At 38.1% G+C, this 23,769-nt stretch overlaps 1 protein-coding gene across 4 annotated transcripts in view; it reads left to right on the top strand.

The window, feature by feature from the left end:
- The window catches only part of Asph (aspartate beta-hydroxylase), a 219,588-nt gene that overhangs the window by 128,946 nt on the left and 66,873 nt on the right, over positions 1-23,769 (top strand). For all 4 annotated transcript variants that reach the window (XM_071602317.1, XM_071602316.1, XM_071602318.1 and 1 more), the window contains exons 15-17: positions 9,280-9,365; positions 15,657-15,743; positions 22,497-22,647. In XM_071602317.1, the coding sequence (XP_071458418.1) occupies positions 9,280-9,365; positions 15,657-15,743; positions 22,497-22,647 (324 nt within the window). The remainder of the gene's footprint in view (positions 1-9,279; positions 9,366-15,656; positions 15,744-22,496; positions 22,648-23,769) is intronic.

The raw sequence follows: 23,769 nt of genomic DNA, 5'->3' as shown, positions 1-23,769 counted from the left end.
TAGAGAGAGAGGCCTTGGAAGGGGTTATTTTTGGATCATCAACATTATTTCTCCTTTCTCACTGAGTGATAATACAAAACAAAGACTCCTGACAGAAGCACTTCCATGGCTGTGTGCTGACTGGATATCTCAATAGCAAATGACATGACTGTCTCTCAGTATGATAGCAGGTTGATTTCAGACCCCAATGTGCAGCATAGTGGTGGGGAATACCACGCACAATTCCCACTTTTAAATGAGAGAGAAAAGAACTGAGGGCTCCTACACACGTAGCCTGCCTGTGTCTTGTAGGAACTGGCAGATGAAGGCTGGCTTGTGCTGTACACAGCAGACAGAATTTTATCAAAAATCCTAATACAGGATTCTTGAAGGCTTTGCTGTATTGTTTCCTTCTTTTTTTTTCCGTCATCCTTAATTTATATATTTGCCTCATTGTCAAATTTAGAAAATTTTTTCTTACTCTGAAATTTATCGGTGTTTTTTTTTTTTTTTTTTTTCAAAAAAGCAAATTTAACTTACAATTTTAATGCAGGAAGATTAAAATATGTAGTAGGATTTTTCTTAGGTTAACTGTTAAGTGCATGAATAATATTATAATGAAGTTGTTTTACTGGAATATTTCAAAGCTTCATTGGGCATCTTTGATATTGAGCAAGTTTTCCTTTTGTATCTTATTTTTATATTATGTTTTCTTCCCTTAAATTATTTTTTGTATTATTTTGCATCAAGTTCATCCTTAACTTCTACAATAGCCCTTAATATTTTGTGGAATCCTGCTTGAAAATTTATAGAACTTGAGTATCCCTTATCCAAAAATGAAACACTAGAAATATTTCAGATTTTATTTTTTTAAAAATTGGAATATTTGCATATACATAATAAGATATCATGGAGATGAAAAACAAATCTAAACATGAAATTCATTTATGTTATATATACCTTTGGTACATGTAGCCTGAAGGTAATTTTATGTAACATTTTCATAACTTTGTGCATGAAACACAGCTTGTGTACTTTGAACCAACAGACTTGTGACATCATGAGGTACTCAAAAAGTTTTGGATTTTGGATTTTTGGATCAGGGATGCACAACCTATAACAGCATTGGGGATCAAGGGACATATACTGTGGTTCCATTGCTTTTTAGTCCTTTATTGACTCAGGAAATACAAACTAGATGCCGGTGTATTGTGGTAAAGTGACTAGTTGCCCTGTCAGGAAAATGTTTGACCACAGAGCAAATCTAGTATCTAAAACATAAACAAAAACAAAACCTCAAACTTTTATTTATAAGATAGATAATACACATTTCCCATTTAAATAAAGAGCAGAATTTTAAAGTCAGTAAAATAAAATACTATAGACAGAAGCTGTAAATAATATTAGTGTGATGCTTTAGACTCCATAAATGACATTTATGGTAAATAAAAGGGGTCAGACATTATCCTCATTTCATGGATGGAGACCCACAGGCTCAGCAAGTTTAAGCAAGTCAAGTCATGGGCTGAGGATGTTAGTTCATTGGTAAAGCTCTTACCTATTATGGGTAAGGCCCAGATTTTCATCCCCAGCACTATTAAAGAAAAACATAACAAAGCAAAGTGAAAATTAAGCAATCACCCCAGAAGTAGCAATACTGAGGACCCACACTGGTCCAGACTCATATTCTAGGATCTTTCTACCAAACCAGGGTGTGTCTGTGTAATATATAAACATTAGGCATAAAATGAAGGGAAATTACTGTGGTTATTTAACTACCTTTATTCTTAGGGACAAGTAATACAAAGTTCAGCTACTTCCTTTGCACAACATAATACTTATGCTAATACTTAATTCCACTCTGTCATCACGCTCACAGCTCTTAGAAACACCCTAGCTTTTTAACTTCTGGGCTAGATGCCAGAGACACTGCACAATGGTAAAGAACATAGAGAAGTTGGAGTCACCCAGGGTCAACCCCAGGCTCCATTCTTGGTTCCTGCTGTTCAGTGTATGCAGCCTGAGTCAGTCACACATGTCTAGCAGAGTGAGTCCTTAATAAACATCAATTCATTATTGTCAGTAAAGAATTTGTTCAACACAGTGACTTCACCTGCAGTCCCAGATACTCAGGAGGCTGATGCAGGAACATCACTTGAACCTAGGAGTTCAAGGCCAGTCTGGACAACATATAAGAACCTCATCTCAAACCCCAAACAGAGAAAAATTCAATAAGGCATTAAGCAGTGACTCAGAGCATAAAAGCAAGCTACTTTGTGAATTTTTTTTTCTGTTCTACTAAAATTAGCCTCACTTTGCAATTCAGGAACTTCTTGGCTAATTGTGCTTAATATTCTGCTGTTTCTTTCCTAAATTACTAATTATACTGAAAAATTTAAATGGAATATGACATGTGAAATAAATATCAATGTTCTCTATATGTTCTTTGATGGGGATTACCTCAAACATATGTTCTCTTTCTTATCTACCTGCTTGGCCAACACCCTCTACCACATTATTATCCACTGAAAACTTGGATTCGATCTTCTTTACAAAGCAAGCTACTCTTTGTTCAGTGTCTATCTGGGTTCCTTGTGATTTTTTTTTAAGGCAACTAATATGTCTAAATTATAAATTGACTTGCCATGTCTCCTTCTAGAATGTGTTGATTCATTCATGCCCACATGTCTTCACAAGCATTTGTTGAGGTCTTCATATAGGATACACTACATGCTAACAGCTGGATATAAATTATGAATAAGACAGAATTTTTTCCTCACAGAAATGAACAACCCAGCAAAGGGTGGAGGTGAGGAAGTGAGGGGGAGAGCCTGAGCAAGCGCTGTACACAAAATCAACATAAACACAGTCTGAAGAGTTTACTGTTTCTAGAAATAAAATGCCATGTGAGCACAGGAAAGGTGTTCTTTTCTGCACAAAGACATTGTAGATGACTTGATGGGAAGAATGGCAATGAAACTAGGTCTTAGATGTCGAAATAAGAGTATTTCTTGGTAGAAATAAAGGGAAGGGCTTTTTGGGCAAGAAAAAGCACCGTGAGAAAAGTCAGAATTTGAGAGACTATCTAAAAGAAATGTAGACTTTATAGGTGAGTAGCAAGAGGTGGCAATGGAGACCAGGGGTCAATTTGTAAAAGGTAGGAAAACTGGTTCAAGCAAATATAACTATGAAAGAGGTTAAGATGCATAATATTTTACTTGAATAAGTACAACATTTCAGGTGAGGTTGATGAGGGAAATTCACACAGTACACCAACAAACACACCAAGGTACATCAAGGTTTGTGCTTAATTAGCCATGCAAAATTGTATCAAAACGGGAGCCTGGTGCAGAAGCAGATGTTGTGTCCCTCTTGTGGCTTCCCTTGGCATCTAGAGTTCTTTGTCTAGGTGCCAATGGGGAGCCACAGTTGTCCAGGCAAGTCAGAGACCAAAGTCACTAGGCAGCAGCTACCCCTACAGCTTTCCATATTTCTAGAAAGACCAGATTCCCTAAATAAGAAAATTTATGTCTTTATGACGTCAAACCCTAGCATCCAAGTGGAAAGAGGTTTTTAGCCTTTCACCTACATGAAAAATAACTTATGAAAATGGTACAAGTTCCTGATTGTAATTGATTTACAAAATACTTTTTTTTCTTTCTGTTGAGAATGTTACCTCTGTTTCAGTTTTCAGTTTCCCCAGGAAGGTTCCACTGTTCACTCCCAAATAGGTCATACAATTCCTAGTCCACCCTTATAATTACAGTTTGAGCATCCCTAATCTAAAAATCTGAAATGCTCCGAGGTCCAAAACTTTTGAGTTGTAATATTATTCCACAAGTGGAAATTTCCACACTGACTTCTTGTAATGGGTTGCATTCAAAACACAGGTGTATTCAAAATATTGTATAAAATCATTTCCAGTTTAATATATATGCAAGGTACATATGAAACATAAATGAATTTTATGTTCAGACTTAGGTCCCATTCATAAGATAACTTATTATGTAGATGCAAATATTCCAAAATCCAAAGTGTTTCTGAAATCTGAAACACTTCTGATCCCATGCATTTTGGATAAGGTATACTCAACCTGTACTCACATTCCTCTTAATTTAAGTATCTACTTATGTCTTCATAAACACTTACTATGGTTTGGATAGGTATTCTTCAAAGGTCTACTTGTTAAAAAGCTTAACCTTAGTCTATAGCTTTATTGGAAGGTGTTGGAAGCTTTAGGAGGTGGGACCTGATGAAAAAAAGTTAGGTAATTGGAGGAATATCCTGGAAAGAGCTACTGGGAACCCAGCCCTTCTTGTTTTTCTCTTCTCTGGCTTCCTGGTTGCTGCACGTTGATCACCTTTTTCTATATGTGCCCCTGCTTTGATATGCTGCTTTGCCACAGGCCCAAAAGCAACTGACCATAGACGAAAAATTCTGAAACTGTGGGCCAAGATAAACTTATCCTCCTTATAAATTGATTATTTGTGTTATTTTGCCACAGTGACAAGAAACTAACATGATACTGTTGACTCCTTGAGAAAGTTCCTGTCAAATTCTCAGTACCTAGCATAATCTCTGGAAGGCAGAGACATTTTGACACATATTTGAGTGAATGAACCATTGAAGTTGGTTCCAAACAAACTTCCTGAGGCCCTATCCACTGTGCACAGAGTCATGTGCTGAGAATGTGAACATAATGCAGATTACAAATCCATAAGCCAATTGACCAGAGTCCAGAGTAGAAATGGTAGCTGGGATCCTGGAGAAAAACATGAATGTTGTTGAGGGTCTAGATGAGTCTTACATAACATGCCTTTTTTTTTTTTTAATTTTTATTTCTTTGTGTAGAGAGGACACTCTTCAGCATGGTTGAATTTTACTTACACCCCAACAGGTTTATGTGGTAGGGAGGGAGTGCAAAACTAATGTTCATTTTATTTTTAGAAAGTGCAATATTTTTATGACCCAATGTTTTTATTGTTATCCCTTCAGTAAGAGGGATTGAGAATCCCAGGATTTGTCATTTCCTTATAATTTTTATTAAAAATCAGATTTATTAAGATATAATTTACCTACAGTAAGACTTACCTATTGTGCTATAAATTTCTATTAAGTTTTGACAACTGCAGAGACATCTAGACACAGTATATCAACCACAACTAACATCTAAAACTAACATACTTTATAACCCCTAAAATTCTCTTGTGCCCTTTGTAATCAACCTTTCCCCATCCCAGCCTCTGGAGCCACTTGTTATCTGCCCCTGACACTACAAGTGTCAGATTATCCTTTTCCAGAATGCTTTGTAAATGGAATTGTCACTAGCCTTTTGAATTGGGCCTCTTTCCCTTAACGTTTACTTTTGAAAGTCACCCATGTTGTTGCTGAATATTGATCCATTCATTGTATGGATGCACAGAAGATTGCTTATCCATTCACCAGTTGTTGACATTGCATTTTCTCTACTTTTGGCCTTTATGAACTATGCTGCACTGAACATCTGCATGAGAGTGTTCATGTATATCTTTGTGATATGGTTGTCATTTCTCTTGCGTGGGAAACTAGCATCAGGATCACGAGGATGCCATTTAGTTTGTGTTTTGTATGTTCTGGGGGAATCTATGAGTGTATTTTAAGCAATCCAGTGACAAGGACAGATGGTGTTCCATAAAGATCCCCAGAACAATGTTAACATGGGGACAGGTGGGAGACAGGGAGACTGGTTGGGAAATTGTTGCTTTTCAGTCTATTTTGTAGCAGAAATTGCTATTTTTGTCTCTGTCTTCCATGGCACAAGTATAGAACATGGAGTAATATGAAGATTCTGTCTCTTATTGGTGGTCAACTTCTCCCATGCACTATACTGTGAAAGCAACTTCCCTGGACTACATGGAGATGGATCAGCATTAAGCCTTATGCTGTCTAGATGTGCATCATGAGTGCACTCTCATACTGTTCACTATTATTTTTTCTCTTAATATTTCAACCATGGCATAGCAAAGGATATAAGGATTTGAAATACAACTGATTCCTGCTTTTATTTTTCCTCCTTTGTGTTTTTAGCAAAGGGCAAAACACTTGTAGTGTCAGTGACTAAAAAAATAAAATAAAAATTAATTTAGCATAGATTTCTTCTAAACCATTTTGAGAAATCCAGATTCAACAGAATTAATAATCCTTTCCAATACCTGATAGGTCTACTTTGAAAAACTATTTACATGATTTCAATCAATTGAAAATGAGAAATGCAGGATATCAGAGATCAAAGAGATCTTAAGAGAAGCAGTCCCAGGCACTCATTGTGGATGGAAATTCTGAGGCCCAGAGAGCTTGAGAGAGTTTGCCCAGCTCCCCTCATAACCAGAATCCTGGAGGAATCATTGTTTCTACAGCTAGACCATTTGCTTTTCCAGAATAAGAAGATTCTGTGCCTGTGTAGATTTTTGTTGTTGTTGTTGTTTATCTGTTTTAACAATTCAGAAAACTGCCTCAGGCTTTTTCACACTTAAAAATAAAAATAGGATTCAATGGTGTATGTCTGTAATCCCAGCTACTCTGGAGGCTGAGGCAGGAGGATCACAAGTTCAAGATCAGCCTGGGTAACATAAGGAGACCTCATTTCAAATAATTTTTGTAAAGTAATAATAAAATAAAACTTGAATTTCAAGCAGGATCAATAGTTGCAAGCTGTTAAATAGGAAGCTATATGAAAAAAAAATGAGACAGTAATTTCTTATTAAAAGGTGCAATGAGATTTTAATATTTTGTCTTCTTTATGCTGTTATTAAAATATTGTGACACCAAGATACTTTCAGTATGGCTTCTTAACAAGCACTTTATATTTCACTGTTGACTATTTTAGATGTCCTAAACTACCAGTACTCTTTCTTTTTCTTCTTTCTTTCTTTCTTTCTTTCTTTCTTTCTTTCTTTCTTTCTTTCTTTCTTTCTTTCTTTCTTTCTTATCAATTACTTGATAATTTGAATTGATTAGAAAGGAGACACATTGGGGAAAACCTGTGATGTCTGCAGGAAACCCGGGTCTTGGGTGCACACCAGGCTTTCCTGGAGATCCCGCTGTCATCCTGCTGACAGATTGCAAAAGGAAAACACACAATTGGGAGACATAAGTTGGTACTGACATGACAAGACATGAACTCCCATCATGGTAAATCCACATTGTAGTCAAATTGGATTCACTTTCCCTATCAACATGTATGCTAACATATGACATGCAGTTGTAGAAGCCCATTGTTTGATATTTTTTTCAGTCTCTCCTTTAGATGCTTATGGTTTTCATCAAAAGAGGGACCGGGGTTCAGGAATGGAAGAAGAGGAAAATACAATGAACAAAATATAAATCACAACAATCAATTTTAATTCAAAAGTAGTGAAATAAAAGGTAGTCTGAGGGTCAACTCTGTTTCTGATGAGAGCTGATTGAAGAATAGGGCTTGGATAACTAGGACTAAGAGATTTTTTTTTTTTTTTAATGCTAAACCCGGGAATTGTATATACCCATCACTCTAGGTAGAGTAGAACAGCCCAAGTGTGGGAACATCTTTCTGCCTGCCTGTGTGAGCAGCTAGACTCAGTGTGCATGCCCATTTCTGAGAAGGGCTGTCCTACACATGTGCTTTTCTTTTCATTTTCTTTTTCTGCTTTTCTTTTTTTCTTTTTTAAGAAAGCTTCTCCTTAGGTCCTTATACATTGCTGGGGTTGACCTGGAACTAGTGACCCTCCTATCTTTGCCTGCTGCGCCTCTGGGATTTCAGGCATTGCCCTACCTTGCATACACACTAGGCAGTCAGCCCAGCTCAGTATACATGCTCTTGGGAGGCAGTGAAGGGTGGGACTTAGCTACACAAGCACTTTCACTCATTAACTGAGCAGTCGGGTAAGTCCTGTCACCTCTGTTGGGGAGAGACAGGAGGCTAAGAGTTTTTAGGAAATGCTCCATTTCTTAGAAAGCAAGAAGTAGATGCCTGCTTCCTCCCTGGTGGGGGAGAGAAGCAGAATGACAAGGTGACTCATCCTTTCCAAACCTCAGTGATCTCATCTGTAGACTTAGATCTTCTGGGTGGAGAAGGTGGAGAAAATAAAGATAGTGTGTATGAAGCCCTGGCATAGCAACTGTGGAAAAGTAGCAATTTCAGTCAGTTTCCTTCAGTCTTCCTTCGGTTAATTCCACACGTTCCTTTCCCTCATTTTACTTGCCTTCCTTAACCAAGTTTCTGGTTTGGACAACTGGTGAATAGGGTGCAATTCTCTGAAGTAGGGTAAGTACCAGCAAGCATAGATGAGTGAGGAATGACAACCTGTTTCTCACCTATTGAATTTGAGTTATCTTGTTGGTAGGCACTGGGATTTATGATTTTTTACAATGCATGAGATAATATACTATAGTTAATTTGTAGCTCAGTTTGAAAATTGAGTGATTAAGGCCCCACGAAAAGGCTGTAGACTGACCCTGAAGAATGTAACATCAAAGGGATCAGGAGAGAAGGAGTCACAGAGCAGATGGAGAGGTCAGAGAATGAGAGGAAAAACTAAGACAGTGGGCAACACAAAAGTCAAGGAAATGAATCAATTTGGGAAAAAGGAAGGGGTCAACTCTGTCAGATAAAATGAGAACCGGGCCAAGTAAAATAGGAAGGAAAAGAAACAAATGGATTTGTGGAGATAGCTACAGACATTAGTTCTGTTCCAGAACACTGAAGGGGTGAAGTAGTAAAAAGGTGGCACAGTAAAAGGAAGGAAGAAAGAAAGGATGGCCAATAGAGGAGGGTAGGCTGAGGTTTGTCTTGGTCAGAGGTTTGCCTGACCATGACAGATCTAAAAATGAGAAAATTTGCAATATTGGGATAAATTCTAAAATGTGACATATACTCATGAAGTAGTCATATGTTATTGGAAAAGTGGTGGTCATAGACTTGTTGGGAGTAGGGTTGCCACAACTTTGGATTTGTTTTAAAATGTTATATTTTCAAAGTGCCATAAAGTGAAGCACAATAAAACAAGGTGTGCCTATGCTTTTAAGGGCCACTTATGCAGGTATGCATGTGTATGTAAGGGCCACCTGTATATGTAAGCCTATATATGCAAGGGTTTTCTTCCTCAGTAGGACTGGCTGTCACCCCATTGTACTCCCTGGAAATAAAAAGGGAAGGGGAGCTGGAATGTGCTCGCCCCTGAACTCATGTGTTTGAGTTCAGTCTTCTCGTTATTTGTCAGTTACTATTCTTAACTATTTCTAGACAGAAAAACAATTAAAACTAAAAACCTCTTTTTTTTTCAGCTAAGAAGAAGAAGCCTAAGCTATTAAATAAATTTGATAAGACTATTAAAGCTGAACTTGATGCAGCAGAAAAACTTCGTAAAAGGGTAGGTTTTGCTTTGTATGGAAATGTTCAACAGTTTTCTTATCAAGTAAACTCAGGCATTACCCTTGGTTCTTAAAAAAATAAATTAATAATAATAATAATAATAATAATAATAATAATAATAATAATCGTGATAATGACAGTAACTAATAGAAAAGACACAACCTTTGAATAAAGTAGATATTTCCCTAAGCATATCTGCACATTTCCAAAAGAAATGGATCAAATGGAAAAAAATTGCAGCCAATGAGCACAGAGAAATAAAACTTCTTTTTAGGACAACTGAATTGGGTGCCAGCCCATGTCCATCATGCGACAGTAGTATAGATTTGTGCAAATCATTTGCATCCTGAGTCTCAGTTTCCTTATTTGTCTCCCTTGTTCTTTCTTGGTTTTTGTAAAGATCAAACAAGGTGAAAAGAGAAGAAATAACACTGTCAAGTACCAGATTAGTGGAAGTTTTTTCTTTTCTTTTTTTTTAAATTTCATGCTACCTCAATGCAAAAATAAAGTAAAATGAGAAGTAGTTTAGTTCAGCACTATTGGGATAGCTGACATTAGATGTAATATTAATAGATTTGACAGTTTTCTCACTTAGGGTTAACCTCAGGCATCCTCAGTTTTCCACATGACTATTTTATGTTTTGCTTTGTTATCAGTTAATTTGGAATATAATTTGCATTCCTTTCCAGATATTAAAGTTTTTTAAAAGAATGAATTGACACTAAATTGAAATATTTATTCTCATAACTTGGCTAGGTTCATGTCATTATCAGGCCCCAAAATATTTATTATAATATAGTTAGAATACAAAATAATTTGCTTATTTTTCATGGAAATTCTTCTTTCTTTGTACTTAAATTTAATCTTTATAATGTTCATTAGTTTTTCTGCAATATGCTTTTTGATTAAGTAGACATTAGCTGCAAAAAAAAAATAGGACAAGGAGAATGTTAGCAAATAAAAACATACACATTAGGAAATAAAATGGAACAAAAATGGGATTTCTACATTTATTGGAAATGCACTAATAAGCATAAGGCCTCTGTAACTAGCATTAGACAAGGCTCCAAAACCAAGGTTTAGCTAAACCCTGTGCAAAGAATAGTATGGCAAAGTTATTGTTCATTGCCCCTAACCTTAACCACATAAAAATAAGCTCTGAGTCTATCTTGTTTAACTTCATTAAGTGAAGCCATCTACTATTTGTGGTGACTTTGTATTTCTTAATAGAAATGAAGCAAGAACCTTTTCCCTCTCACCTCACTTGGTATCTTCTACTTTCTCTGTATTAAATGCCATAGATGAAAATGAAGGGTACTAAATGCACAGGTGACTTTTGGGGTAAAGCACAAATGAATAGCTTTAGAGAAGGATTTTTATGTAGTTTTAATGAATGGTAAAGAAGAGCTCAGTTATCAAGGGACACATAAGTCAGTGAGATATAAAAGTGCTGAAACTGTCCACGGGGTACTCTGCAGTCTTGCTCATTTGGAAAAATTATGATGTTTTCCTCTAGGAGCACTGTGAATCTATATCAGGTAAATAAAGAAGGAAGAAGTGGCTACATATGCAATTCCTGCTTCTGGAACAACAGGGAGCTGTATTATTGACACAGTTATCAGCACAATTAAGTCTTTTTTTAGGGATATTTTTATACCTATTATTTGAAAGGAAGCAACTTAATGCACCAGAATGTCTGAGGGTCAAGCTAAAGCATGCCCCCGACAGAGCCAGTCCAGCCTCAGTTCACATCTCAGGTTCAAGTGCTACATTACATGAAAGTACATAGTGACTTTACTTTTTCATCCAAACATGTACAGATCAGATCATATTTCAATGATATCATTTTTAAAAATGATATTTATTCTTTAAAGTTCCTCTCTAAGCCCCCAAAAGGATTTGAAATGTATTCTTTTTTTTTCTTGAAATCATTGATTAATAATGTATCTTAAGTGAAAATGAAAAATGGAGAGTAGGGAAAATGTAATGGAGCCAGAGTAAGGTCAGCACATGAAAGTTCAAAACCACAGACCTAAGTCATGCTAGCCACCTATACTTGCTTGTGGAAGAACAAGAGAAACTGAAGCAGACTGAAAATCTTCTAACTGGTGCAGAATAACTGTCTGCACAAATCCAAAGAGAAGTGTTCTGCTCTAGATCTTGGTAAAGCTTAGATGCAGAATAGGATGGAAAATATCCCAACATTATCCTAGTGGATTCTAGAATACACGTGCATGGCTGTGTTATAATATCCTTTAGCACCTCAGTTGGCCTTATTCCAAAAGAGTACGGCCCACATCTTTCTCCAATGAACTGTCTTTGTCCTAAGACAAAAATTAAGGACATTTCATTTTTTGGCAATTCTTCATAAGCACTGTTGTTTTTTTGTTAATAAAAAATTGTACAATGGTGTTCAGAACCACGTATTCTGAGGGAAAAAAAAACTTCTTTGTACTAAAAGTAGACACATTAGCACTACAGCTAGCTGATGTAGGAGCAGAACTGATGATCACTTAGGGAAGTCACACAGCCTCTGTCTTGAGGGGATCCAAAAGATGCCTAGGACAGAGCCCAGATATTCCATTATTTTTACAACTCTGATAGTGTTGAAGGAGAACAACATGCTTTATCAAATCTTATATGAATATATTTCTGCTTGTGTTTTAAATCTGACAATGGTACATTTAGCATAGTAATATTTGCAATTTAAGTTGCATATAGAAGTAGTCGGATGAAAATGGCCTCCCAAGAGAGAACCACGTGCTGATCCCTAGAACCCGTCAATGGTACATTATTTAGGAAAAGTATCTTTGCATATGTGATTAAGTTAAAGTTCTTGAGCTAGAGATTATCCTGGATTATTCACTTGGCCCCCTAAATGAAATCATGTTTCCTTATAAGAGAAGAACAGAGGAAAATTGGATGCAGGCAAAATAGAAGGTGGCATACACTTAGAAGAGGAAAATAGAAATGGGATTGGAGTGAGATAGCCACAAGCCAAGACCTATTGGCAAGAGACAAAATGCAGATTTTTTTCCCCTGCAGTCTCTGGAGAGAGTATGGCCCTGCCAACATCTTGATTTCAGCCCAAAGGGACTAATTTGGATATTTGCTTCCCAGAACTGTGAGAGAACAGATTTCTCTTGTTTTAAGCTATCAAGTTTGTGGTAGTCTGGAACAGCATCCATAGGAAACTCATAGATTTTGGTACTGGGCAGTTAGAGTGTAACAAATACCTAAAAATGGGAAAGTGGCTTTGGGATTGGGTAAGGGGTAGAGGTTGGAAGAATTTTGAGGTGTATGATAGAAAAAGCCTGTTTTGCCCTAAACAAATTATTGGTAGAAATACGGATGTTAAAATGGTTTCTAAGGAAGTTCAAGAGAAAGTGAGGAACATATTAGAGAGAGCATCTGTAATCTTAGAGAATACATATATCATCCTGAGCATAATACAATAGAAATACAGACATTAAAGTCTCATCTGGCAAGTTACCCAGGAGAAAATAAGGAATATATTAAGAACTACAGGAAAGGTGACCCTTGTTATGTAGTTGCAGAAAACTTATCTGAATTGTGTTTTTACAGTTATGGGAAAACTTTTAAGCAACAAATTTGAATATTTAGCTGAGGGGATTTCCATGCAAAGTGTTGAAAGTACAGCCTAGTTTCTTTTTTGCTGATTATATTAAAATATGAGAGAAAGGAGATAAAATGAAAAAACTGTTGAGGAAAAAAAGATCCAGCACTTGATTGTTTGGCAACTTCTCAGCCAATCCAGGTTGCAGAAGATGCTAACATTAGGAAAATCACTGTTAGAAAAGACAAATCTGGAGAGAAATCCATAGGTACAGCAGAGTACCTTTTCCGGAAGAGATTAGGTGTGTGACTTTTGGATCCACTCAGCCATCTCAGAAGAAGTCAGAATAGAGATAAAGTTATACAGGAGGGATCTGTGGAAACACTTCTTGTCCAGTGTTGTGAATTCCTGTGATATATGTAAGAGACCCACAGACATTTGAGAATACTCTATCAGCAGAAGTACTGCCAACTTGCAATAAAAGAGAGGACTGAAATGAAAGAAACCTGATACACTTCCAAAACAGGCTGATGAAACCTATCAGCAGTTTGCTCTGGACAGCCATATTTTTTAGGTACATTTTGTTACAGGAATGCTCCACTCAGTGTAGGTCAAACCATGTAAATCACGGTGATTTTGTATTTACATATGGGCTGAATGGATTTACGGATTTATAGATCTGAAGTATTTGGGAAGCTTCAGTTTATAAAATCTCTATCCCATGGATTTTAGTATCCTTGACTAGTAAGTGTCAGTCAGCTTTCAATCACTACGGCATCATTACCTGAAATCATCAACTGAAAAGACGACAAGATCTATTGTGGATCATGGTTTCATATCATGGTCAGTTGGCTCCATTACTTTCAGGCCTGTCTGGGTTGGCCTCCATGGACACAGGTATGTGTCAAAGCGGCATATGATGGCAGTGAGCAAGTGGCAGAGAAGCTGCTCACCTCACAGTGGCCAGGAATCAAAGAAAGAGGAAAAATCTGGTGTCCCCTAGTCCCCTTCAAGGACACTCTCCCCAGTGACCTAACTTCCCACTAAACCCCGCCTCCTAAAAGGTCTACCACATCCTAGTAGCACTTCCATCTGAGGAACAAGCCTTCAACAGATGAGCCTTGGGGACATTTAAAATCCAAACCATAACATGCTGCCATCCATTGGAAGCCAAGAGACATTTCTTCACACTGTGGAATGGTATTTGGATGGAATGAGATGGAGGGAACCTTATCCCTAATGGCAGACTCCCGCCAAGATTCCTGTCACATGTCCTCCCTTTCTATTCATGCAGTAGTAGTCAGAAGCTCTACCAAAGGCACTTGGACCATCTTCTTATGTCCCCATGTAAGCTTTGAAAGGGGAGTTGATAGAGGCAGAGATGTGCTCCAGTTGGCTGAATAAGCCAAATCAACCCTGGTGTTTCCATGGGCAACAACAGGTGCCATGGCTAAGTGGCCCTCCCATCCTGTCAGTTTCTTCCTCAACCTAATGGCCTGTGAATGTGTGCCCTCCTCTCACCCAAAAAGAGTTGATATTTAATCTGAAGAATGTTCACAACAAACCTTTGTTGAGGGAAGCCACCATGGCAGGCCCCTGAGGTGGCATAGATTGAAAAGAGACTCTAGGCCACTGTGTGGTGTTGGTGGGGGCTGGCAGGGGTTGGCCTCCATGGACACAGATATGCATGAGGTTGATGTGACTGCTCAAGCCTGGGCACATTGACTGGTTGTGAAATAAACATGAGATAAACAATACAAGTAGATGAAATTTGAATATTTCCTCCCCTTGCCGCAGTGGACTGACTTGCAGGCACCGTACACCCTAAGAATGACGCTCTGACTCAGATTCATCCTGTCCTACCCTGCACCCCTCTGTCTTGCTTCCTTTCCTCCCTACCTCCTCTTCTACTTTCCTTCCTGGAAGGACCCTCCGTCATCCTTCATTCACTCACAGGCCCTTCCTGGGTGGGAGGAACTGTCTGTGGTGCTGGGGACACAGTAACCCAGGAAAAAAGGTCCTGCTGATGATCAGCCTGATGATCAACCCTGACATTTCCCCAGGAACAACTGGTGGCTAAATGACCTTCTCATCCTGTGTATTTGTTCCTCAACCTTTTCACAGATGCTTCAGAGCTGTGATGAGATATTTAGTTTCCTCTTAAAGACCCAAGACATTCTACTGCCAGCAGTATTTCCCTCATGTAAAACCTTAACATCTTTGAGAAAGCATGTAGGAACTGTATCTTTAGGGAAAGTTCAATTTCTGTAACAAAGATGCATATTACATCATTGTCGGTATGCTTCTTTTTAAAAATTGAGTATGTTGTTTTCATTTCTAGTGACAGTCATCCATAATACAGCTTATTTATTTATGTATTTATTTGTACCATGGATTGGACCCAGGGATGCTTAACCACTGAGCCATATCCCTAGCCCTTTTTGATTTTTATTTAGAGTTAGGGTCTCACTAAGTTGCTTAGGGCCTTGCCAAATTACTAAGGCTGGCTTTGAACGTACAATCCTCCTGCTTCAGGTATGCAAGGATTACAGGCATGTACCACCATTCCCAGGCATAATACAGCTTTAAGAAAAACTATAGGTAAAAGTTCTTAAATTCAGAAATTTAAAAAAAAAAAAAATCCGACAGAATCACTATTGAATAACATCATTTATTTTGAATTTATTGTATTTATGTGATTGCATCTAACAGGGAAAAATCGAGGAAGCTGTGAATGCATTTGAAGAACTAGTGCGCAAATACCCTCAGAGTCCACGAGCAAGATACGGGAAGGCACAGGTATTCCAGAACACTTCTATATTCATGTGCTCTGTGTAATCAATTTTTTTCAGTCTGCATTACTTGCATTTTCCCCTTCCAATTTCTATACAGAGTAGGTTTCTCATGTATATGCTTAAACCCAGGCACCAAATACTGCTTTAAATAAGACAATTCATTTCACATTATATACTACTGAGTCTAGTAGCATCCATATGGCTTGCCTTTAGTTTTGAAGAGAAAACAAAGAGTAAAACATTTGTCGTTGGTTTTCTCTTACCCCATGGCCCATTCCATGGAGACCACCATACTATTGTTCATTCGGTTTTCTCAGAGCTTCAAGACTCTCAGTTGTATAACAAGAGGTTGCACGTATGCTATAGACAGAGTTTTTAAAAATATAAAATAGGATGTACTTTGTTTTCTCAATAGTCTCTTTCAACTGACTCATTTCTTACCAGTCACCACCTCCCCATCTCCCACTCCCACTGTGTCCTCGTCTGGCTTTCTTCATTCCACCCCCTCCATTCATGAATTTGGCCATATCACCTGTTACCACATGAACCCATCTGTGCCAGGTACGGTTGTAGGCCTTGGAAGTATCAATTTTATATTCTTTTATGAGATTCTCATTCAACTGTGGCCACAAAAGGAGACACAGGAAAGACTCAGGAGAAAACAAAGTTTATTATACTCCTGTACTATAGATGGGAGGCCCCCACGCCACGCAGGGCCAAGTGGGAAAATGCCAGAGTGCTCTGGAGGCAGATGACAAGGCTCAAGGGGAAGGTTTAAGCTGCAACCTTTGTTGGGGTTTCCATGGAAAAGCAAGGTAGGGTGGGGTGAGCAGTTAGGGTTGGCTAGTTGGAGTAATTTTGTCAGGCCTTGAGCTGTAGGACTAGTTTCCAGTTGCCAAGTATCTGGCTACCTTGATGAAAACATAGTACTATTGCCTCCCATGGTACATGGGCCAGGTAAAAGAGGTTTGGCTCTGGATTGATTACTTTGCATATCAAAACTTGCTCATTTGCTGTCTCTTGGATAGCCAGACAGCAGTCTTTCTAGATTTTCTGAGATGTTAAACATTACAATGTACAGAAAATTGAAAAGTATTCAGAATGTGATATAGTGAACACACTAAAGTCTTCCTTGTAGATCTTATATTCTAGTGGAAGATATTTTTTAAATTACTTATTTAAAATATGTTTAGTGAGATCCCTGGCACTGTGTGCTAGGTCTCTTTCTAGGCATTGGAGATACAGCCATCAATAAAACACTTTAAAAAAACAAAACCAAACCTGTCTTTATGGTATTTCTATTGCAAAGGCAAGACAGTGCATATGACAAATAAATATAATTTATGTTTGCTAGAGATAAATGCTAAAAAGAACAAACTTAAAGCAGGAAACTGCCATTGGACATGGGAGGGGGTTGAATTGGTGGGAAGAATGACAGAGAAAAGCTCACTGAGGAGGTAACATGTGAGCAAAGCTTTGAAAGTCTCTTTAAATAAATATATGCTGAATGAATATTATGATGTGTTAAAAATAAATATATTTGATCATATTGCCTAATAAGGCATGTTATAAGAATAAGAACTTAATGGAATAAAGAGCAAACCTATGAAGATTTTTTGGTTGCAGGTAATGTGATTAGAAACGACAGGGCAAATGTCACTTTGGAAAAAATGGTCAGAAAACAGCTCTCTAGAGAGGTGGTATGTGGCTGAGCTATGGCAAGGTTGTGGAATAAGTTGTCTGGGCAGAGGGAACATCAAGACAAAGGCCATGATGGATAGAAACATTTTTGGTATAATAAACCCAAACAGAAAAAAAGGATATACTATAGAAGGGTGGGACAGTGAGGCCAGGGTCCTATAGATTTATTCTTCATGAGCTAAGAAGCTTTTGGAGAAATGTTATGCCTGGGGTGTGATAGTCTGGTTATTTTTTATTAAGATTACTTTGGTTGCTGGGTGGCAGTGGATTATGAGAGCGAAAGTAGATGCACAAAGAACAGGAGGCCACTTCAGTGAATGCAAGAGGTACTGGTGGCTTGGACTGTGGTCATGACCATGGACAGACAGGGCAGTGGGTAGGTGATGGAGTCGAAAGGACTTAGTGATGGATTAGATGAAAGGGTCAGAGAAAGAGAAGATCCAAGGATGACTTTTGGTTTTTTGGTTTGACCTTTTGACAAGAGAGAATACTATCAATTACTGACCAGGAAGAACAAATTTGGAGAGATGCTAAAATCAAGAGTTTGCATTTGATCTTCAGATTTCAGTGTTTATTAGACATTCTAGGGGACATATCAAGGAAACAGCTGGATGTATGAAGTAAAAAAGCTAGAGCTGGTATACAAAAGTCAAGACAGTAAAGTGCCTACTATCATTCCTGGGGTTATGAGAGCGTCAACACTGCTGGGAAATGATAGATGCAGAGTAAACCAAGGTTTTTTTCAGACTGAGAAGGAGTTGACAGTGTTTGTCTGGAGGATATCCATGCAGACACCTGTGTAGGACACTCATAGTGAGCAATATGTCTTGCTCTGAGCTAAAGGTAGTGGCCACTGGAGATTCAGATTGTTTTAGTCACCTCATTAAAATGTAATTAATTAAATTTTTATGAAGTACCTTTTAATAAATCAAATTTTTGAAAAATATTAGTACAAATAAGTTCCTCTTGTCCACAGTCTAGAGCAGTCATAACAGATACCAACTATATGAGTTTTGTAAATTATTTTCTCTAAAATTGCTACACTGTATTACTCTTATGAGATCATGTGTTTCTTACCAAAAGATCATTCCTGTCCAAATAAGTGATGTGTTTCGTCACTGGCATTAAGTCTTTTGATGTAAGGAAAGCATATTAACTAGGTAGAAATGGTTTATGCAAATGATAACTTCATTGTGGTAAAAATGTTCTGTGCTTTGAAATTTTTCTTTATATATGATTTTAATTGTGGGTACCAAAGTCTAAATAAGTGCAGTGGTTTTAAAACATGGTGATTTCTGTATTTATTTTCTTATTTCACAGAAGGAATTTGACATTTAGTCCTCACACAAGATTTTTTATCTCTAAACTATTCTGCTACAGATGTTATTGTATTAACATTAATGTAGCATAAAACAAAATTTAGACATGGTAAATTAAATTTTAATAGAGTAATTTAAGGGCAACCTTAATTTCATAAGAGTTTTAAAAACAAAAATTCAACAGAAGATGGGTTTTATAGGGAGAAATAAATTATGACTTTCATTCTTTCTTAGCAGATTAAACAATTACTTCGGAACATTCCAACCAATTTTTAAAATTCATCAACCTCAAGTCGGGTGCAAACTACAATACCTATCATTTCTATAGTATCACTGTTACTGTCTTATTCTTTGGACCACTGTGAAAATCAATTTTGAATAACTTACTAAACATGGGACAAAAAAAATCTTGAATTATAAACTCAATTCACTTTATCATCTTTCACAAACCATTAATGCCTCTGAGGCAGAAAATGACAAATCTCCTAGGAAGGTTGGCTGAGTGAATTAGTTCTTCAACAAAAGGCCTTGCAATGTTAACGTCCTGTAACAAATGTTCAGTTCCAGTCCAGCTTGTTTTATCTACAGATGCTTGACTGATTAAAAAAAAAAAAAAAAACAACAATAAGTACAATTCTGACTTTCAGAGCAAGTACTATTAGTTTCATTTGGGAGTTATTTAAAGAATTATATGCCACTTTAGTACTGATATTTTCCCAATTCTAGAAGTTATAAAATGCTTATACTTCATTAAAACCAAGGACCCTGGGGCTCAAGGGATGGAACAAGACATATTGTATCATTGTATCAAAGGATGGATTGTATCATCTTTCTGTCTTTCCAGATTGAGCTTAAATGTTTATTTCTGTCTCTATAGAGAGGGATTATTATATAGGCATTTGCTCTTCCTCTAACCTTGCGTAGAGCCCCGATCCAGACTATGTTTGATAACTTTGTAGATTCCAAATGGAGAGTGAACTTGATAGTCTCGTCTCAATAGGCCTCTCTGAAGCTCTTGAACTGTTTCTAGTAAGTCATCCAACAATGTTCACAGTCTAGGGAGTTAATTCACTCTAGTCAAATTCACATGAAGGTGATGGCTAAACAGAAAAGCTTGACATGAACCTACACTGAAAAGCCAATATGGGTCATTGACATTGGACGTTCTCTCTGAAAAGTTTTATTCTGGAAGACTACTTACAGATTGGTTGAAAAGGTAGTTGAATGGTCTGGAGCATCATTTCTATCAAGCCAGGATGAACTGCTCTTTTCTAACCTTTGAAATTTTGATCTTACCTTTTTTCCTTTCTCTTGAGTCCTATCACCACTGCTTCAAGCCTAGACCCCATCACTTGAGGATGGGGGTGAGATGGATCATTTTCTTATCAAGTCCTCAAATGGTGGAGTAAGGCTTTGTTTGGGTTCTTCAGATGTCTATGTATTGACCCAGCACACAATCTATTTTAACAAGAGAAACATGTTAAACAAGTAAGACATCTTTACATGTCCTAATTAAAAATTTTATATATGCTACTTTTAGCATGTAACTGGTGTCATTTTTCCTTAAATGGTAGTCTTTAAATTATAGTCTACTAAATCCAATGAGCTATTGATGACCATTTTAACACATTTTCCTCCTCTTATCTCCAGTATTTCATTCTCCATTCTCAATATCCAACTATGAATCTTACTTATATTTTCACTAAGAAAATAGAATTGTCCAAAGAATTTCCATGTGTTCACACTATTACACTGACAACCCACCTGCACCAGCCTACCTACACCTGTGTCTGTCTGCTCTGCCTTCCCTTCCTGTTGCCCTGGATGCACATTTTTGGTTCCTTTTCCTTTTACCTGCTGGAGGACTTTGTTCAAATTTCTTTGTCTTCCTTTTTCATCTTCAGATTTTCCCTCTCTACTGAATCTTTTTTTCATCCACTTGGAAACATACTGTATTATATCCCATCTTTAATAATCTCTCCCTGTCTCTACATTCCCCTCTACCTACTGGCCTGTTTCTTTTCTCCCATTTATAGCCAGACTTCTTGTTAAAAGAGTTGTCTTCACCCATCCTCCCATAGTCTCTTGAATGTGTTCCATGCAGGTGTGTGTCCCCAGCTGGCCAGTGGGAACAGCTTACCAAGGCCATCAGAGGCTCTGTACTGCCCGGTCCAGTGTGATCTCATCTCAGTTCTCATCTGCTCGAACCTTGCAGCTGCTTTTAACACCCTTGATCTCATTCTCTTGAAACCTTTCTTTTGCTTGGTCTCCAGAATACCAGAATGTTTTCTTACTATTTTGTTCTGACCTCCCTCTTCACTGTCATTTTGGCTGGTGTTCCTTTGTCTTCCTGACCTCTAATGACCTTGAAACACTGGAAATTAGGGGTGCTCATTTCCCAGACCTCTTCTTTTTTCTGTCTACTCTTATAACTCTTCTTTGAATACTGTAACCATCCTTAACGATTCTAAAGTGTATGTCTCTAACTCTCACCTCTCCCCTGAACTTATGTATGCACCTTCTAGTCAATATCTCCCCTTGCCATTGGAGTTTAATATATCCAGAACTGAGCTCTTGATTCTTTACTCCCCCAAACCTTCTTCTGTCCTGTCCTTCCCACATAATGACACTTCCATCAGGTAATCATTTAAGCCAGTAACCTCCAATTCATCATTGATCTCTCTCTTTTTTTCCTATCCTACATTCACACCATCTGTAAATTGGTTGGTTCTGACTTTCAATATATACTTGTAATCTGATTGCTTCCTACCACCTTCATTACTGCCCCTTTGTCCAGATCACTCTCTTCCATATCTGCCTTCCTGCCAGAACATCCTACCTGGGGTCCCTGGTTCTCCTCCATCCCCTCAGCTTATTCTAGAAATGGCTGCCAGCATGATCCCTTACATACATCAGATCATGTCAAATGCCCGATGTCTCTCCATCTTCCTGAGTGTAGTAGCAGTTTCAGTATCTTACCAGCCCTGCATCAGCCAATAGCTCACACTGGGCCTCCCTCCTCCCCTCCACTTTCCTCTATACCTCACTCCTACCTTAGAGTTGCTGTTCATACTGTTCTGTCTTCCTAATCCTGTTCCCCTGGATAGCCTGCTCTCTTCCTTTCAGGCCCTCCTGCCCACCCTGACTAAACTGGTAACCTGCCTGTCACCCTACTCAGCACTCTTCAGCCTGCTCCTTTTTTTGGTCAACAGCACTCTTGGCCTTCAAACTCATGACATCTTTATTTGCATTTTGTGTTTCTCTCATTTATGAAGTGGCAGCAAAATGAGAAAATAGCTTTGTGTGTTTTGTTCAGTTTGTCTGCCACATGCAAAAAACAATGCCTTACTCCCCCTCAAAATAGCTGCTGAATGCATGAATGCATGAGAGAGCCAGCACAGGAATGCACCAATGAAAACAGGAGCTGTGGGCTGGAGACCTGTCAATGTGGTGTTAGTGCGGAATATGATGTATCTCCATCAGCCCCAGCATCATTTGGCTTTTATGGTATTCTTTTTCAAAACTTAGCTTGGTAGCTAACTTTTTATTATTATTATTATTAAATTATAATATTGCTGTCTTTTGTTTGTATTTTTTTTTCTTGATAAAAACAAAAGGTTAATCCATCTTGAATTTCTTTTAAAGCATGTCCAGAAGTTAACTTTTTATGAATATTTTGGGTCCTTAGAAATGTAGCTGGTCATGGGACATTGATGCAGTCTGGGTCCTTCCTCTAGTGTGAAGATGATTTGGCTGAGAAGAGGAGGAGCAATGAGGTACTGCGCAAGGCCATTGAGACCTACCAAGAGGTGACCAGTCTGCCTGATGTCCCCACAGACCTGGTGAAGCTGAGTCTGAAGCGGCGCTCAGAACGACAGCAATTTCTAGGTGAGATGCAGTAAGATTCAAGAGGAAACAGCAAGTCTCTGCCTCCAGCCTGGAGGCCATGAATACATGAGAGGAGATAAGTCACTGGAAGGAAACCTCAGGTCTGTCACTAATTTCAAGTAGTTTCTCACCTACCTTTGACTGACTATCTCTAAAACTGAAACAGCAATCCCAGCCTCAATAAATACAAAGATGCAGGTGGTATTTTTACACCTTCCTTGCCCCCCTCCATTTGAGGCAAATAGAATGCAGAGAGCTTAGATAACTTGCTCAGGGAGCCATAGCAAACAAATTAATCACTCTTTCTGTGATGCCAGAGTCTTCTCACTCTTAACTATATGAAACTGGTCCCTGGAGTTTGAAATTATCCGTAGCATGCTTTTTGTCAAGGAATGTTGGGAGTTCCAGGCACTCCCACTGTCTACACGTAAAATGTGGACCTATTCCAAGAAAAATGCTAGAAAATACGCTTTTAATAATAAAGGACATTTGCAAAGACTTAAAAACAATGTTAAAACATGGGAAGACCACAGTCTTGACTGACCCAGGTTCCCAAGTATCAAGGGCAAGGAAGACTAACTAACTGCCTTCCTTTCAGCCAGGCTTGTGAGTCTCTTTGCCCAACATTTAAACAAGCAGGGAAGGATTTACACTAGGTGTCACTGCTGAGATAGGTACTTGGCTGACTGCATCATTGCATGGATGGATTCTCAGTGTCACTTCGTGAAAGTTCAAGTAAGTAACAGTCCAGGCCGAGCTGACCCTTTTGTCACTTCTCGGAGACATGGAATAAAGGGTGATTGTGTCACTTTTGCAGATGTAACAGGAGCAGAGCCCAGTGTCAGTAAAAACTGCAAGAAACCATCAATTAGACTTATGTCCAGAAAGCCCAGATCAGGGGAAGGATAATGTGCAACACAAAAACAGGACAAGAAAGGCCAGGCTGGACTCAGGGTGGCAGAGGAGGAACTGCCCAGGATGCACGATCCATATTGCTGAGTTTTCCCTTTGCCTCCACTTCCATCATGGTGCTCCTTAGCCCCGTTAATGATTCTAACTTTAAAATGTTAGTGTTTTGTTCACCTTGGATGTTTTACATTAATTTTGATTATTTTAAAGGAT

Source organism: Marmota flaviventris, chromosome 15 (assembly GCF_047511675.1).
Source record: "Marmota flaviventris isolate mMarFla1 chromosome 15, mMarFla1.hap1, whole genome shotgun sequence".
In the NCBI taxonomy this organism is placed as follows: Eukaryota; Metazoa; Chordata; class Mammalia; order Rodentia; family Sciuridae; genus Marmota; species Marmota flaviventris.
This window is presented reverse-complemented; position numbering and strand designations above follow the sequence as displayed.